The 18853-nt window shown below is 40.2% G+C and overlaps 2 protein-coding genes across 5 annotated transcripts in view; one reads left to right on the top strand and one right to left on the bottom strand.

Annotated features, from left to right (window-relative positions):
* The window catches only part of LOC118565164, an 18166-nt gene extending 9257 nt beyond the window's left edge, over positions 1–8909 (bottom strand). Inside the window, exons 1-3 of the mRNA XM_036144860.1 lie at positions 5246–8909; positions 4859–4861; positions 2414–2567 (exon numbers count right to left, since the gene is read on the bottom strand). Of these exons, the coding sequence (XP_036000753.1) occupies positions 2414–2567; positions 4859–4861; positions 5246–6253 (1165 nt within the window). The 5' untranslated portion in view covers positions 6254–8909. The remainder of the gene's footprint in view (positions 1–2413; positions 2568–4858; positions 4862–5245) is intronic.
* wu:fa25f02 (uncharacterized protein C11orf24) overlaps positions 1–18853 on the top strand; it is a 22217-nt gene extending 3364 nt beyond the window's left edge. For 2 of the 4 annotated variants that reach the window (XM_036145242.1, XM_036145251.1), the window contains exons 2-4: positions 8916–9044; positions 14174–14300; positions 14491–18853. In XM_036145242.1, coding sequence (XP_036001135.1) covers positions 9000–9044; positions 14174–14300; positions 14491–15212 — 894 coding nt within the window. In that variant the 5' untranslated portion in view covers positions 8916–8999 and the 3' untranslated portion in view covers positions 15213–18853. The remainder of the gene's footprint in view (positions 1–8915; positions 9045–14173; positions 14301–14490) is intronic. The other 2 variants (XM_036145259.1, XM_036145254.1) reach the window with 1 other exon arrangement.

Here is an 18853-nt window from a genome sequence, read left to right as displayed (position 1 = left end):
TCAGAGAAATCTACACATCCTTCCTTTTCAGAGCATCCATACTGTTTTGGATCCGGTTCTGTGAATTCTAATATTAGGTTGTTGTCCTGGTTTGATGTTACCTCAATCGGAGATGGTACTGTTGTAATACAGCTTGAAATCTGATGTTTACTCATATTAGGCATTACTGTTGTAATTAATCTTACTAGTGAGGGTTTAGTAGTTTTTAAAACTCCCTTTGTGCATTTAATTGTATTTGAAACTACTGATATTTTGGGTTTAACTGTATTTGACACTACTGTCCGCGGATTTGTTTTAGTTGTGACGGTTGTTGTAGGTTCAGTTATGCTATTTTCAGGTCGAATCACCGTAGGTTTTGCGTTTTCTAAATTGCTAGCAACCTCTGTAGGTTGCACTTCCTTTTTACTTGTATTTAAAAATTTGTATTGTGCTTTTTAAGATTTTAGATGCTGATGTGACTGTTAATGTCTTTACCATTAAGGTTGTCGGTTTATCTGGTCCTGATTTGATGACTGAAGTAGGTAAAGTCACATGTCCACTAGGGACGGCCAGTTTCTTCACTTCTACTGTAGTTCTAGTAGCCATAGTTGTTGGGGGGAAAACAATTTACTTCTTCTGGTAAAGCCTCTTTTTTCTGTAAGTTCCATAACAGTGTTGAATCTACTTTTCCACTCGAGGTGATGTCTTCAAATTTCAACTCGTATGTTTTGTCAATCCGGAAAGCTATTACATCTGCTTCAATAATCCAACCGCAATCTGCATTCCAAACAGTCATTTTACAATTAATGTTTTCTTGATTTTGACTTGATAATTGATGGCTTACATTAGCGTGCCAATTACACATCCTTCGTCTGTCAACTGTTTGCAGTAATCTAGAGATAATCATGTTTCTTTCAACCAAGTCATATTTATCACTATCTGGCTCCACATGTATCCTAATTCGATCATTAAACATTTGAACTGTAGCAGTTAACTCCTTGTTTCCTATTCGTTCTAAATCACCATTTCCTGATACTACATTGGGGTTTTCTAAATTCTTCATTGTTAAGTCATATTTGTAATTCTCCTCGGGATCCCTGTGGGATTCTAATTTTATTTCTACCTCAAAACCATCATCCTTTATGTACAGAATAAGTGAGCACTGGTTTATCCGATACTCTTTATATTCCTGTTTGACACTTTTTCCACACAATTTTTGATCATTGTAATAAATGTTCACCTCGAACTCTGTATCTAATTTTGTACGAAATTCTGTATCGGTTACCGTTGCTTTCCACTTGAATTCAGCATGGGTCTCTCTTTTCTTACGCATCCTTTTTGTTTTTACTCTTAAAGGCATACTCTGCAACATTTTTCAGTTAATTAATGTGTTCCATACCGTTTTGGAAGATTAAATGAGTCATTTCAGGTCGAACTAAGGTTTTCTTGGCCGCCCTGGTGGTCTGTGGGGGAAATACCGCACCATGTCTCTCCCCCTTGTCTCTCCCGCTCTGCCGGTTGCAAAGCTTGTCTCCCCCCCCCCCCCCCCCCCCGCTCTGCCGGTTGCGCAAAGCTTGTCTTCCCCCCCCCCCCCCCCACCTGCCGGTTGCGCAAAGCTTGTCCCCCCCCCCCCACCCCCCCGCTCCGCTCATCCGGTAAGCAAATTCCTAGGAGAAACACTGCATTGGAATGGTTTCTCTCTCTCTGTGTGCATGTTCATACTTTCACTGTGTTAGTAGACATGGTGATTCGTTGCGTTCGCCTGTCTGCTAAGCTCAAAACAACCACGCCTGGCTTGACGGAGAAACCAGTAGAACAGCTGAGCATATTTACGACAGTGCACTTTTACTTTCGCCCTCTGGGGGGAGCCTCGCTGGAAAATCAACCCCGGTTGCATAGTATACCTTTAATTAATTAAGACCTAGATGAGTCATTAACTTTAGTTCAGCTGGCAAAAACACTGGTGTGTACTCGTTCAAACCCATTAACATTGTGTTGTACTTATCTTGTTCTACAAGGGTGGATTTCCCTTTATAGACTGAAGTCCCACATTTCATGGTTGGATGTCGATCGTCTCAACCCACATTACTCGTTGCTCTCTCCACTTGTGTTTGAGCTGATGCTGGCTGATGCTGTGGTGCCGGCTGCAGGCTGTGAGAGTTCATCTCCGGCCTCGCGGTTGTTAGGTTCACCACTTCTGCCAACATCCACAGGTGAAATGTCATTAATACTAGTCTCATTGCTGCAAATCGTCTGTTCACACTTTTGTCCAATGTCTGGCTTCGCACTGTCTGGCTTCACAGGGTCTCTGGCGTGTACTTTAGTACAATGAGTCAAATGATACCACGTATCACTCCCCTTTACTTGGATGGTGGTTGCGGTCGCTAGTTTGACCTCAAAGGGGGTCCATCCCATCTCGAGCCGTTCCATTTACGCCTGAACACCTTCACGTACACCAGGTCTCCTGGTTTGACTGGTCTCTTCACCACCGACTCTGAACTTCTGTCTTTTTCCTGCAGATAGATAGCTCTATGGATAGCAGTTAGTTTATCCATATATGCTTTCAACTCTGTTTGTAGCTGTTCAAGCTAGTGTTAATTTTACCAGCCATTTTTAAATTTAGTTTCAGTTTTAGTCCAGTTTCAGCATCACTTGTTAGTTTTTATCACATTTAGTCGACATCATCTCATTTTTATTTAGTCTAGTTTTAGTCGACTATAAGTCGAGCATTTTAGTCTTTATTTTAGTTCAATTCAATTCAATTTTATTTATATAGCGCCAAATCATGAAACATGTCATCTCAAGGCACTTTACAAAATCAAGTTTAATCATATTATACAGATTGGGTCAGATTATACAGATTGGTCAAAAATGTCCTATATAAGGAAACCAGTTGATTGCATCAAAGTCCCGACAAGCAGCATATTCACTCCTGGGGAACCGTAGAGCCACAGGGAGAGTCGTCTGCATTGTACATGGCTTTGCTGCAATCCCTCATACTGAGCAAGCATGAAGCGACAGTGGGAAGAAAAACTCCCCATTAACGGGAAGGAAAACCTCCGGCAGAACCGGGCTCAGTATGGACGGTCATCTGCCTCGACCGACTGGGGTTACAGAAGACAGAGCAGAAAACATAATTTTAAAACATAATTTTATTCGTTTTTTTATTCGTTTAGTTTTAGTCAACAAAAACTGTCAACATTTTAGTCTAGTTTTAGTCAGGACATCATTTTAACCTTTTACTTTTTTGTCAGCAGATAATATTTCACATTTCCTAAAATTATTTCACATTTCAACATTTTCTCTCATCTTTTTGATAAAAAACACAATTTTAAGGAACACATGCAGACATGGAAGATGTTCTGACTTGTATATTTATTTTGAACATTGTTAAGGTTCAAAGACACAAACACAGATGGTTGCATTAAAACAAATAAAATACACCTGACAAAGGAAACAAATAAATAAAATAAAGTGTCTTTTGAACTTAACACAAGTGCTGGCTGTTTAAAGCTGGTCCACATAGAATAATAAAATAAATAAATTTGAGGTCAATGTTGTGAAAAAAAAACTCCAACTAATACAACAAAAGTGCTTTCCTGCCAGCTAGTTCACACGGTATATAAAGGTACAGTATTTAAGGTGAAACAAGGCATAGCTTGCTAGAACGTATGAAATCTTTTTAACTTGCAAATAAACTGAACAGGAATTAATTTTTAATCACAGTTGTACACGTTTTAACATTTAAACTACAAAAATTCAACAGTCATGCCAACAAAAGGCAAGACCTATATGTGTTCAATCCAATTCAAACATTAAAATGAATTCAAGTACCCAACTCAAATTGGCTTTCTCTTTGAAACGTTGGTCCTGAGAGTCAGCTTTGTATTTGGTGTGGGCAATTAAGGAAGCTTGTATAGCTGGCCTGTAATTGTTTCTGGGTGGCTGGTAGGTTGTTGGTGGTGGTGTATCTTCAATCTGGAACAGAAATTAATACAATGTCAGGATAGATGCACAGCATAACAGGAATTCCAAGTGTATAAGTAGCATATAGGTCTGTTTTTTTCCTTAACAAAAACTAAGTCTCTGTAAAAACTACATTTGTCAATCCATTTCAAACTCATACAAACAACCTAACTATAATTTTATGCAGGAATAAATTGCAGACATTTTTATGTGTGCATGCATTTTGGTTGTATTAATATTGATGCCAATTCAAATCAAATGTCCTTGGAATAGGTTAAAGTTGTTCTGAATTATGTGTGGCATATTATTTTTAGTTTGTCTTATCCTGATAAATTGTTTCAGTTCATTTTAGCATTTAGCATATATGTGTAGCTGCCGAGGTGTTTGGTGTTAACTATAGTTCACTTGCAGCTCCTAGATTACCTAAAGCATCTGTCTGCTTTATTCAAACTTGCAATTTAACTGAAACTATAGTTGCCCGGCCAGTATAACATATCTAAGTTAGCATAAATTTAACTTCACATACAATTATATCAACAAGTGGCTACGGTCGCTACGTGCTAAGAAGCTAACGTAACGTAGCCAGCCTGGATACTAAATGCTATGAAAGTTAGCCAACATTAGTTAGTTTATCATTGGGGCATTATAGCCGTTAATTTAATGTTACATTATAAACAACCACCACCAATCTTTCTGTTAACTTACCACAATGTCTTTGTGTTGAACTGCGACGTGTCTCTTTGGGTTTGTTGTGTTTTTTTACAGCTACCATATGGCCACATTCCTTCCCTTTGACTAAAATCAAGCATTTGGTTTTGTTCTCCACTTCAATGAAGCAAAAATGTGTCTATATATCACGTCTCCTCTTTCTCCCGAGCCCCGTGCAAAGCATGTTTTACTTTTAACCTGTCGCTGCCTCGCCGTGAATCCAGCTCCTGTCTGCTCCACCATGTGTTGTGTAGGCTACTCTGTGCCCGCCCGCTCCAGGTTTGAAAGTGGGTGTGTGGCGGAAGAGCTGATGAGGAGGAGGCGGAGGAGGAGACAGGATTTGACAAAACCATATCATATAATAATATGTAATTTTCGTCTCGTCTTTGTTCGTGAACTAAAATGTCCATAGATTTTATCCCAGTCTTTATTTACCGAACTGCATTTTCGTCTTGTCTTTATTAGTCTACGAAAATTATTTCTGATTAGTGGGGATTTTAGTCTCGTCTCGTTTTCGTTAGGTGAAAAATGTGCGTTGACGAAAATATTTTCGTTTAGTTTTCGTTAACGAAATTAACACTAGTTCAAGCACCGGGCCTTTGAATGGAAGCCTCCATTCAGGCACTGGCATTGTTCTGCCTGTTAGCATTTCATGCAGGGTTAAATGTGTGCTTTGGTGCAACTGCATGGGATAGCTCATTAGCGCAAGCGGCAAAGCGTCAATCCAGTTTAGTTTAGTAGAAGCACAGATTTTATTCAGCTTAGCTTTTAAAGTTCCATTGATTCTCTCTACAATACCCTGACTCTGCGGGTGGTAAATTGCTCCAAAACGTTGTTTAATTCTTAGCTTTGACAAAACCCCTTTCAAAACCTTTTGGATAAATGCTGAACCATTATCTGAACTGATTTCTGATGGGATGCCAAATCTCGAAATCACCTCTCTTGTCAGAAACTTAATCACTGTATCAGCCCCCAATGTCTTTGATGGGACTGCTTCAACCCATCGGCTGAACCGATCAATCACCACCAACATGTATCTTTTCCCTTGTACCTGCTTTCTCATGTCAACATAATCTATCACAAGATGTTTAAAGGGTCCCTCAGGGACCAGAATGTGTCCAATCGGTGATTTTATGCCTTTACGAACATTGTTTTGTGCACATATTTCACATTGGCTCAAGATTTCATCCACCATTGCTTGCATGTAAGGTGACCAATAACCTTGCCTTTTCAACTTCTCCATCACTTTACCTCTACCACAGTGATCCAAACGATGGGCTTCTGAGATCAACATTGTCAGCAATGCTACTGGTGCAACCAAATGTCCACTTTGTGATCGCCACAAACCACTTTCACTCATTGTCGCACCTCTTTGCGCCCAGAGAGCGTGCTCAGTCGCACCTGCCTCCTGCTGCATCAAAATTATGTCTTCTGGTGTCACCATTGGTTCCAAGGTGACCACTGGTGCCAAGATAGCCATCTGGCGCTTAGATACTAGTTTTGCTGCCTCATCTGCAGCATTGTTTCCCATAATGATCAAATCATTACCTTTACGATGGGCGTTGCATTTAATTATTGCCAGCCTTGATGGCAACATCATTGATGTAATCAGTTCTTTTAACTGTTCTTAATGTAGTACTGGACTGCCGTCTGCTCTTTTGAAACCTCTTTGTTTCCAAACAGCAGCGAACAGATAACACACCCCATGGGCATAAGCCGAGTCTGTGTATATGTTTGCTTCTTTTCCTTTTGCTAGTTTGCACGCTTTTGTCAATGCTTTTAGTTCTGCTTTTTGAGCTGAGCACGGTTGCTCTCATTTTTCTGCTTTGACTGTTACAAGATTGTCTCCTACTTGTTCTACCACGGCATAACCTACGTGGTTTCCAAGATGATCTCTGAAACATGACCCGTCAACAAAATAAGTGACTTCCGCGTTCATTATCGGAGTTGACTCTAAATCGGGTCTCAGTCTTGTGAATTTCATTGTTTCTGCAAGTCACTCATGTGGTTCTCCTTCACAGTCCAGAGGTACCATGTCGGCAGGGTTGTTCGTTGTGCACCTTTGCACAGTTACATCTGGATATGTTAAAAGTGGCATGTACTGTAAACAACATCTTGGCTGAGTCATCACAAACTTTCCTTGGTTTATCAGTTCTGTGATTTTTTATTTTTATGAGCGTAGTAGACTGCTGCTAGACCTTGATAACATGGTGGCCAACCTTGGGCCACATTGTCTAGTTTAGTGCTGTAATAAGCAATTGCTTGCTTTCGTCGTCCTACACAGGTTTCTTGCATTAGTACAGCTGAGGCGTACATGTTTTTCCTGTTGGCTACATACAGGTAAAATTATTTGTCGTAGTCTGGCAATGCCAAAGTTGGTGCCACTTGCATTTCCTGTTTTAGTGTTTCAAAAGCTATTTTAGCTTCAGTTGTGCATTTTAACACTGCTTTCAACGACTGGTTTCCTGTTTCTTTTATGAGTTCTCTAAGCGGTGCTGTTTTTTCCACATTGTTTTCAATCCAGTCTGCATTGAATCCTGTCATTCCCAAAAATGTCATAATTTCGCCGACTGTCCGTGGTCTTGGAGCTTTGCTGACACCTTCCAGTTGAGAAGGTGAAATGCCAACTGTTCCTTGTGATATTTGTCCTTCTAGATAATCTACCTGTGGTTGACAATACTGTAGTTATTGTTTGGAGACCTTGTGTCCTCCCTCTACTAATCTTTGTAGAACATTGATTGAGTCTTGATGACAGTCATTTAGTGTGTTTCCGCAGATTAACAAATCATCCACATACTGTAACACAGTTCCGGTTAAATGGAGTCCTTCCAAATAATTTTTTAGCACCTGATTAAATATGTGCGGGCTGAGTTTAAACCCTTGAGGCAATCGGGTATAACTGGGTTTTTTACCTCTGTATGTAAATGCGAGTAAATGTTGTGACTCTTATGCTAGCGGAATGCTGAAAAATGCTGAACAGAGATCAATAACAGTAAAAAAACGAGCTTCAGTTGGTACTGAATTTAAAAGAGTGTTTGGATTTGGCACATTCGATTCTGCATCTACTATTATCTTGTTTATTTCTCTTAAGTCATGAACAAGACGGTATTTGTTTTTGTCTGCTTTCAGAACTGGAAAAATTGGAGTGTTACATTGGCTTTTTACTTCCACCAGCACACCTGCTTGCATCAATCCGTCAATGGTTTTCTGATTGCCTTGTTCTGCTTCCGGTTTTAATGGGTATTACTGGTGAAAAGGAAACCGTGCATTTGGTTTTATTTGAACTGGGACTGGCTCTGCAGATTTTACTAAGCTCACATCTGTGTCATGTTTAGACAATAAGTGCTCAGAGCCATGTTTTAGCATGTCCTGCATTAGTGGTTGATCTTCAGAGGCACCATCTTCCTCAGACCGATCTTTAAGATCAACAGGCACCGTCACAACTTGTGGTTTTGCTGTCATTGTCGCTTTACATAGGATCTTGATCATTGTTCCATCACATGATTGTGAAAATAATGGGTTATCTGTTTCCTCCCATGTTGTTTCAGTTGCAAGTTTCATCACTGGTCCCAGATCTTTTGCATGAAATCCTTTATTTACAAACAATGTAATGTGTGGTACTGATTCTGGAACATTGTACCACTCTGAAATGAAATAATTTTGTTTCACATTTAAAGCTGCACCATGGTTTCCAATAACAATGCATTGTGTTTCAAGATTAACAGTTCTGTCTTTTGTAGAACTGTACAATTTTTCTTCGAAATCCATGCTCTTTGAAATGTCATAGAACATGGTGCAGTGGTAATCTAGAAAAGGTTTCCGGGCTTCTGGAATTTGAGCTTTAATGTACCGGCCCAGTTAGTGACTACATTATCAACTGGGCCTGAAATGTCTCCTAGCCAATAAACATTAGCTTCATGTGTTTGCATGTACATTTGAAGATCCAGGCCTGTTTTATCAACATACAAACCCTGAGGAGAACACCAAATTTTTAATTTGTCTTCCCAACAGGTTAATTGGTGTTTGGTCAGAGACAAGAATTGGTATTTTTATCTCAACATCATCAGCTGCCAGTCGTACAGGAGCTGTCATTTGTATTAGCTGTCTTATTCCCGAGAACCCTACTGTTGAAATGAATTTATCAGACATGGGGAGGTGCTTTGCATAATTTGGACTTACACACGTGTAAGCTGCTCCTGTATCGACCAGCATCGGTGTTTCTTTTTCTTCAATTATAATTTTTAACATTGGTTCTTTTTCAGCACCGTCTCTTACGATCGGGCACTGGTTCTCCCCTGTGAGGTTCTCTGGGCCCCCTAGTAACCAAAATTTGGTGGGTTCACAGGATGTCTTGTCGGACCTGGACGGAACCGGCCACGCGATTGCCTTCGGTAGGTGCTGTTGCCTCTTGGTCAATGCTCGGCACGATGTCCAAGTTCATTGCATGTCCAGCATGCGCCCATTATTCCAGGTGCACCAGGCCTGCCTCTGTTAGTCCAGGCAGGACCTCTTTGCTGTCGTCCACGAGGCCCATATGGCTGAGTTAAATGCTTGAGGATAGACATTAACCATGGGTTGTTGCAGCTGGGTGGGTTGAGGAGCCGGAAAACTCCTTTGTGCCTGATTTGTCACATCAGGTACAGGTTCTGAAAAACCTTGGGTTGGTGACACATGTTCAGTTGCTTTAGTCATTGTGGCTTGAGTCTTGGCTTTGTTTTTTCCTGACAGTTCTCCAAGCTGCATTTATGCCAGTTTTCTCTGAACGTTTTTATCTTGTTCTGCAATCTTCATCTCCTCTCTTCTGTGTTTCTCAACTGCATGTATCACATGATCACGGAACTCTCTGTGGGGCATTGACGTCAGAGCCACCATATCCTCGAGCCTGCTTCTCACTGGACCAGGCATTGCTTCAACGATGGAGTTCTGGAACAGAGTTGTCAGCACAGGGCTCTTATCAATTTCCTCTTCTGTTTCCTGCTTCCATCTTTTCATTTGCTTTGCGATGTAAGTGGCTGGGTTTTCTGTAGCATCAATGGGATTAGCCTTCAAGGCTTTTGGATCAATTTTCCTTGGAAATTCCTTCCGGAGTTCTTCCCACAGCACTGTACGAAATAAATTGAATCCGATTCCATCCGCTCTCTGTTGGAGCATCCACGCAAAGCGTTCCTTTAAGACGTTTTCCATAGTATGTGTTCCCATGCACTGTGCAAAGACAACCTTTAGATCGCCAATAGCCAACATTTTCCCCACATTTAACTCTTCAAACACCTTTATCCACTTGCTGGCACCCTCGTTAATATCTGGCAATTGTGCAACCATTCCGACCAAGTCCTGGCTTGTCCATGGTACATAGTTTGCTAAATTCCCTTTTACGAGTATTGGTAATTGTTTATCATCTGTGTATCGATCAGGTGAATGTATGCCGGGTCTGTACCTCAAATTAAAATCACTTATCCTTCCAGTAGTGGCTTGTGTTCCTGCTCCAGGGTCTTTTACTGCCTGTTGTTCTGCTATGGATTTTCCACTAAGAGCTTGCTGGGATTTCATGGTGCAATATTTTGTCTTATGGCTTCCTCTTCGATTTCCTGTTCCAACTCTTCAATTATGGTGTGATCAATTTCTCTTTTCAAATCTAACCCTTCGTGATCTAGGTTTACCCAAAATATATCACCTTTTTGCTTCCCAGCGTAGTCTGCATAACTGTCAACTCCACCCATAGATTTCAGAGTCAACGACCTTCTGACATCAGATGTTATCTTTTTTTCTCGAGGTACTGCAATGCATCGGTGCTAGATTGTCCGCATTTACAGGGGAATCTGGGTTTATTAGGCCTGCATTATTCTTAAGGTTTGCAACTGAAACAGCTGGAGATCCTGACTTATGCACAGACAAATATATGTTTACTAGGGCGGGATCTTTTTGGTAAGGCGACTCTCCTGCGTTTGTAACACTGATGTGAGAGGCTTTAGTCACAATCTCCTTATGTGCTGTAGAACCCTCTTGAGTTCCATCTCCTGCGTCTTATGATTAGAGAATCCTTGTACTTGTACTGGAAATCTCCCATGATGTTGACTGTCCCAGATAAGGATGGATAGATTCCTGCAGCTTTTGAATTTTCTGCCTTATCATTTACAGATTGCTGTTTCATTTGCATATATTTTTGCTTTAAAGCACATCTATAAGCCTCTCCTTCTGTTTTAAAGAGGTTTAAAATCTTCAACTCGAGGTCACGTTTCTCTTTTCTCTTTTTAGTGTTATTGTTTGCTTTGTAATCCATAACTCTGACTTCCATTTGCTCACAAAGAGACGTGTCAAAACTGCCTGTTTCAGGCCAGGGCGAATTTAACTTTTCTGTCCTTTTACTCCATTTCTTAGAATTTTTTTTTTATTTTTGAAGCATACTCGGGGTTCTTCAACCCAATAATAACGATAGGAATGTTTGCCATTTTACTCTGTATTAGTTCAGTTAAACCAAGTTAAGAAAATAAAAATTAAGAGGTACCATGGGGTTAATTTCTCTCGTAGAAACAATGACACTTCTGCAGACTCAACTGCCTCCTCTCAAAGATTTGTGTGTCTCTCTGCGGGCAGAGGGAGAAAAGGAGCGCTCCGTGGAGAGGGAGGGAGGGAGCCTCTTTGGCTCGGGACAGCTGTGTATGTGTGGTTCCTCTGCCCAAAGAGAACTTCAATAAGTATACACACTTTGGTCCACCAAGATTTCCTTACAAAAAATAAGTTTCCAAGCACTTTTACATCATCAACCTAGACAAATGATACATTTACTTCTGACAACGGAACTTTGAGAAGAAAAACAGAGCAAAAGCAACAACACCCAGTTTCATACATGCGTTTTAGTCAAATAATAGAGCTCTCATCATTTAGACTCACACGTAGACGTCTGTCACACAGCACATCAATCCCTCATTCTAAATAATCACTTCTCATCTCACTTATCAACTTTCCCACTTTCTAACTTCCCCGGGAAACTTATTGGTTTTTCTAATGGTCCAAATGCTCAATGTTCCTGGATTTTTACTGTGCGCACAGAAAATTTAAATCAGGTTTTTTATCGGACCCGTAGCAAAAAAAAAAAAGGTAAAAATAAACATTTATACTTTGCGTGCTCAAAGCAAGGCCTTATTGTCTCAATTTGATAGGAGGCTCTTTCACCTCGTTTACTTAAACCTGGAGTACTCAACCAAAACAGACTGCAGTTAACTCTTTAAGGCCACATTTTCATAAGACTTCTACATGGAATGACTCAAGAAATGCCTTTTTTCTTCTTCAAGCGCTTATATTAACAGGGCCAGGCCCTAAAAGACTCCGACCAGCCGAACATTGCTAAAATCAACCTCTCACAATGATTTTTTTAATTCTAAAAAGTTATATATTTAGTAGAATATCAGCAAAACCGCAAAGGTTAGATCCATTCAATATACGTTGTCACACTAGCGTTATTTTTAACGGGATGTCCGATTAAAGCGGCTGGGAGTAAACAAATCACTTCCTTTTAAGTTGTCGCGTGTAATCAATTCTGTAGGAATGCCATATCATTCCAAATCTTTTTGTGTTTAAGACAAGCTTTTCCTGTGCAGAAAAATACCGATAGATGGCAAGACAAAGAAACGACCCCTCCCATATATCAAACAATCAAAAGCACTCTTGCCAAATCAAACCTCACAGGCGGCAGTTTTGTCATTAACAAGCAGAGAAAGAGACAGAGAGAAGTATAAAAAAAACATTTACACTCACCTCTGCCTTTCTCCGTCCGCGTTTACCTCGGCTGGAGTGGCCAGCTCGCCGAGGAAATCTAGGCCGCCTTCCTGGGAATGAGATCATGTCGAGGTTCACCAATTATGTGGGAGATTATTTAACTATTAAACCTAAAGAAAGAAGACTCGGAGAGAAACCGTTCCTTTGTCTATGCCAAATGAGAACTTTAATTATTACGACTTGGACGTACAAACGTGTACAAGCAAAAGTTCTGAAAACATGATCTTGAACAGGCCTTTTTTATGGCCCAGAGATGTGTGTGCGTTGTAAGAACAGTCTGTGTGTCTCCATTGGTGTGTATTGCAATCTACTGACGTCCAGCCTCTTGGCAGGCTGAACCCACTTCTGGGAAATGTTTATCTAAGAGTACAAAAACAGGCCTATTAATTCCGCTACTTGACATATCTCTGAACATTACATTTAAACAAAGTAACTGCCTCTTTCCAGATGTTTCTTCTCTTGCTGAGAGCCAGGTCAGAATGACCTTAATGATGTTTATCAAACTTCTACAGTTCCTGTTTTGTTATATTCTATAAATGTGTCTAAGTTTAATAATGTGTGAAAAAATAAATCTTTCTGTTTTTTTCAGTCAGTATTTAATACAACTGGAACAATCGATTTTTAAAGTATAATGATGTGGTTCTTTTTTTAAATTCACAGCTCTACAGTTTTAGATATAATTGCTTTAACATATTTTTTACATAAGTTCAATGTTGAAAAGAAGCATTCTTTTCATGGCTTTCATAGTATTGGTTTTTGAACATCTGGGAAATTGCATAAGCATATAAAGTAATATAGATTTGTTTTCTCTTTTTTGTACTCGGTAACATTATTTTGTGGGAAGATGCAATAAACTGGCTGGATATTAGTTTACTGTATGATGATTCATGGCAACACAAAGCAACTTTGAGATACAAAATGTGATTCAATCTTTGATGCATAACATGCACAACCCTTGTTGATGATGGACTATTCTTTTGTGAAGAAAATGAATAAAATATAGAGTACCTTTGACAATCATTGAGCTAAAAGATGTACATCCACTTCTGTATTTTCCCTTATATTCTATTGTCTGATTTCACAACAAATTTGTAGGACATGTTGTCCAAGAAAAGAAAGTAAATGCAAACACCAGATATATTCTGAATACTTCAGATAGTAAATTATCAAATTATTTTTCTCACTTAGTGAAAGTGAGATTAAAAAACCCTACATTGAATAATATAGAAAATTGAAAAGGGTTGTTTTTGACCAATGTGCCGCCACAGGGTATTAACATAGCCAGGGTTTTACTGAAACAAATGGTGATGATTATGATGATCAAAAACAAAGTCGTTGAAAAGATTAGAACAATGTTTAACAGATACAGAACATAAACTCAGGTCAGTTTTCACCCATGTTTTTCTATCAAAGGTTTAATGAGAAATCCAACTTCATTCTGGAATCACAAGCTGCTCTGTACCATGGACCATTCACACTGGTCCATCGCCTGATACAATGCTCACATATTTTTGGCAAAATGCCTCTACTGGCAAAACAGTACCAGACAGAACTTCTGCAGTTTTGAAACCGTAACTTAGCAAAATACTGGTACCCTCATGTTGGTGGGCAGCTCATGCCTCTTTACATTAGTAATGCTACTGATTATGTTTGGTTGTGCTCTATGGGATAGATGCTGACATTGCCAGCAAGTGAATCTTGTCTCTAGTTAATGGGAATTGTTTTGTGTGTGATCTCATTCCCCCAGCTCACCATGAACCCCCGTTCCTTGATACTCCAGCTAAGCTCATCAGTAGGTGTTCATCTCCTCTGCTTCCTGCTGCTCCCTGGGAGTTTGTCAGATCAGCATCCTCCTGTCCAGCTCAACGCCACAGGTATACTGTTGAGGGAATTAGTATATCATCACCGCCAAAGCCATCTGTGCAGTGATTTATAGACTAAACCACTTTCTGTTGAATGTATACATGTATACTGATGGTTTTTAAAACCCACATCTGTCATGATTTAAAATCAAATACTATTCCACCTAGCAAAGGTTATACAATCTTTTTCTTCTTTTCTAAGGTGATAACACGACTGTGAGCATGACAGCTGGAGAGTCCTCATACAGTGGTGAAACAGCAGGATATCCTACCACCCAGCCTCCATCATCGGAGGCAGGTCCTGTAAGAACTCCTCTTTCCACACCTGTCTTACCCAGCACTTTTCCTGCAGCTCCTATACAGTCTGATAAGACCTTAACAGTTTTAGAGACAACTTCTGCAGCCTCAACACCGGCTCTGTATTTCAAAACGTCAGTAACAAGGACACTATCTATAACACCACCTCTGTCCACCAAAACATCTACGTCATCATCTACAACGACAGAAACAGTTAAAAGCCCTCCAACATCTGGAAAGCTGATAACGACCATTCTGCCCCAAAGCAATGGAAGCCTGTCATCCGTGGTGCCCACACTGCAGTTAAGTTCCTGGAAAACAGCGCTTTCTCCCACTGCAAGCACAGAAGCTACCGTCATGCCTCTTAGCAGAAACACCGCTACCGGCAGTCACAGTGAATCCCCTGCCTCTGCAACAAGAGTTGCTGTGGTAGAAGTAGCCGGGGCGGCTCTGACCCGGCAGCTGGTGGACACAGCTTCCTTACTGGCTGTCCTGCTCTTTGGCCTGCTCTTCTTCCTGGTCACAGTGGCAGTGTTTGTCACTCAGGCGTACGAAAGCTACCGGAGGAAGGACTACACGCAGGTCGACTACCTGATCAATGGCATGTACAGCGACTCTGGCGTGTGATGCAGGAAGATCCTAAACCTGAGCCCCGGAGCTTGGTGTTGCACAGTATGATCTCAGTGGCTGCCATTTGTTAAAGAAGTGGTGATGAAGTGAAAAACGCAGCAGATGGCAAACAGCTTAACTTATTTTTATGAGCAAATTACCATTTTCTCCTTTGTTCAATTTCCCCCTTTTTGCTTGTGTAGCGTTTTGTACGTAACGCTGGGCCCTAAACTTGTATCAGGAAGATGAGACGCCTTAATGAGTTCTCGTGTAGCGCAGCTTTCAGCGTTGAATGCACGCACCGACAGTTCTGTTCTGCCTGCATGAAGGTGGTGGCTAAATGGTTAGCACCGCAGGTCGCCTTGGTATGATCAACATCACCACATTTCCCTTTTCTGATTCAATAGAAATGTGTGAAGATTATCTTTTTACAAGAGGACACGATGGCCGTCAGTTATTCAAGGATGCTTTGAATTTAAAACATTTCAATGAGCAATTTCTTTTTTTCTAACTGAAAGCTGACTGCAATATGTTTGTATATAGAATAACTGAGATGTGATGGGTTAAATACTGGTCAGCTTTGAAAATGTCTTAATCTGAATGTAGCAGTCTGTTTTTTAAACAGGCTTCTGTTGAGAGCTTCTAAGTAGTAATATCTTCTGTTCGATGGATAACTGTCAGAGTCTGTTTAGTACAAATACATATTTTTTTTCTTCCTAAAGGCTGAAGCTAACAGCTAGTCTAAGCTCTAAAACCAGGGTGGATTCCTTAACTATTAAAATGGCTCAGTTTAGAAAGTCCTAGATCATTTCATTAGATATTTCCTGGGAGTCATGGCACAGCTTTCCTTTTTTGTCATTAACGGGTTTATCTAGAGAGAAGTGTGCAGTTGTTTCCAGTGAAGACTGAGCCTAGTCCCAGTCATCTTCACTGCTTAAGATGATCGGTAAAGACCAAATGGAAAACTGTTAGCAGACTCAAAAATAATGTTTACTTGAATGTTTAAAGTATTTTTTGGCTGTGTTAAAGTTACCCTGGCTGGATATGCTAACACGCTCCATTTTGTGGCACATAACTCACCCAGGATGGTCTTTGTTTAGGAGCACAGAGAGTGCTGGTTATTTTCCCCTTAGTCGTTTTGTGCTGTTTTCTGACCTGTGGCTGCTGCTGCTGCGCGTTAACCCCACAGGGTTATTTTGGTTATTCCAGGAGAATTAACTGGCCCGAATGAGAACCACAACCTCAGCCAATCAAGTAGGGTCCAATACAAAGTCTTCATAGATACAGTACTTGGAATTTGAGTGTTCAGATGATTATTTTAATCTATAATTCATAAAGGCGTACATGTAAATTTTTGTTGTATTCCTTGGGAAATGGAAGTAGAAAAGGACAAAATGGCCACATGCAGCTTTAAAGTGGCGAAGACTGAGCCAAGAGCTTACGGCAACCAGCCACGTTTTTTAGTTTAAATGATTGTGTTAAGAAGCAAATGATCAAACATGAGCACAATGCAAAGGTTAGAAAAACTCACTCTGAATGGCTTTGGAATTCAGGGAGCTTATTAACAGCTCATAACCTCTCCACAGAATCCCATCTGAAAAACAAAATGACATTCTCTGACTGACTGAGGGGTAACACAGCATGTTGTTTAGCTTTCATTCTAAATGTGGATATTTCATCATAAAAAGGAGGTGCTTTTTCATAGGTTCACCGCTCAGCTTTGGTGATGTCATGGTGAACAAATCAGTTTACAGATGGTTGTTTCTGGGTTTGTTCACAAATTCTTCTTATTGTATGCCTTCACTAAAGTCTAGATATTTTTCCACACCATATTCTCTGAAAGGAAGAGAAACAGGGCTGGTACTGACTTGAACGCCTCTGGGCATGTATTACACATGGAGGAAACGTCTCTGAGAAGCACATTGTCCACACAAGGGCGCTGTGCCAGCTCTTCCATTTTTAGTTCGGTTTTATACACTCAGTCTCTGGGGAGATGTGTCAGAGCAAAGGAACAAACCAACGACCAGCTCGTCTTTATACTGAACTGCTGTTTCAGCATTCGCCATGTGTTCTGTGCAGGTTGTGGGTTGCAGAGGTGTGGTTCCTCAAATGGCCTGTTAATTACCAAAGAACTTCAGGCACGTTGTCTGAAACGAACAGCAGTTCCAGCTTAGAGGAAGAATGTCAGCCTGTGAGAGAGCAGTGCAGACCCTGTGGGTCTGTTTTCATCAGCTCGCTGGCTGGGAAACGCAAACCCTTTTTAGATCTAGATCTGCAGGAAGTGACTGAATGTGATTAGCTACTGAAAACAATCTATTTGGTCTGAATTTCAGTAGAACCCTGAGAGCTTTCTGTGCAGTAGGTGTGGATGTTTTGGCCCGGCGGGCCGTAGTAGTTTGAACGAGCCTGTAGAGCCGTTCATGGGACTCCTACAGGCTTCTGAAAAGTAGCCCTCAGTTTTACCTGCTGGCTTCACATAGCTTTTACATTTCAGTCTTAAAGTGTCTTCACTCTTACTTGACCTATGAGATGTCTACATATCTTACTATGGCTTGTCTATGAAAGCACAGCAGCTTATTGAAACAAACTTTCAATAAGCTGAATAAGCTAAGTTGAATTTCACGGCATTCCATTAAGGTTTATTGATTTTTCTCTTCAACACTCAGTGTCTTTCTGTGAGAACACATTTATACTCCACAGCTTTAGTTCACAGTAGTTTAGAGTTTTCTTCGCTGGTAGCTTTTGGATGTTTTCAGTCATCTTTATTCCAAAATATAATATCAGTGAAAGACCTTCTGTGTCACACTCTGGTTCAGAATTGGCTTAGTTAGCCTTAGATGTACCTAAATACCATTGCTGTATGTTTATGAAAGAAGACCTATATTGTTAAGGTTTCTGAAAACCCTTAGGGTATTTGAAAACTTGTTTTTTTTCTTTTCTTTTTTTATGCAGTGTGTTTCCAATAATGTTGGCTTTTTTAACACGTCTTTAGTGTCCTGAAGGTGTTGCTAACCCACAGTGCAACACTTTAGTATCATCTTGTTCTGGTGCCAAATTCATTGTGATTTCTTTTTGTGTGTGTGTGTGTGTGTGTGTGTGTGTGTGTGTTTACCAATAGCTTAAATAGTTGCTTAAAGCACATTGTTGTCTGATAAAGCCAAGGGAAATTTAAAGCCATAATGAGTTTGTGACCAACGTAGAAGAACTGCTCTACAGAAATAAAGAAACATCTGAGCGATGCTCGCACTCACACACTAAGATGTTGTTGGTGGGAAAGATATGTTGTATTTGTGAAATACATTTTATGTGCAATAGTTTTGATTGTCTGCACGACAAACCAGGTTTTCACAATAAAGTGTTGGTGGAAATATTCATTAGCCATATGTAAGACAGAGCTGTCTGTAGGGGCAGTCTGTTGAAATGCTCTCGCATCATGTCATGTCTGTAATGTCAGTACTGTAATAATAATGATTGTTTCTGATGTGCAAAATTCCGTGTGTTGGATTTTTTTGTTTGCAGGAACTTCTGTTGAGAACTGAGGAATGATGTCACCTGCTTTGTGCCAACTGAACATTGTACTAATGCACTTTCCAATTATATTTTTACTTTGTAGAAAATAAATAATAAAGAACTAAACAGAAATCTTAGCGGACTTTGAA

This window comes from Fundulus heteroclitus, chromosome 2, assembly GCF_011125445.2.
Source record: "Fundulus heteroclitus isolate FHET01 chromosome 2, MU-UCD_Fhet_4.1, whole genome shotgun sequence".
In the NCBI taxonomy this organism is placed as follows: Eukaryota; Metazoa; Chordata; class Actinopteri; order Cyprinodontiformes; family Fundulidae; genus Fundulus; species Fundulus heteroclitus.
This window is presented reverse-complemented; position numbering and strand designations above follow the sequence as displayed.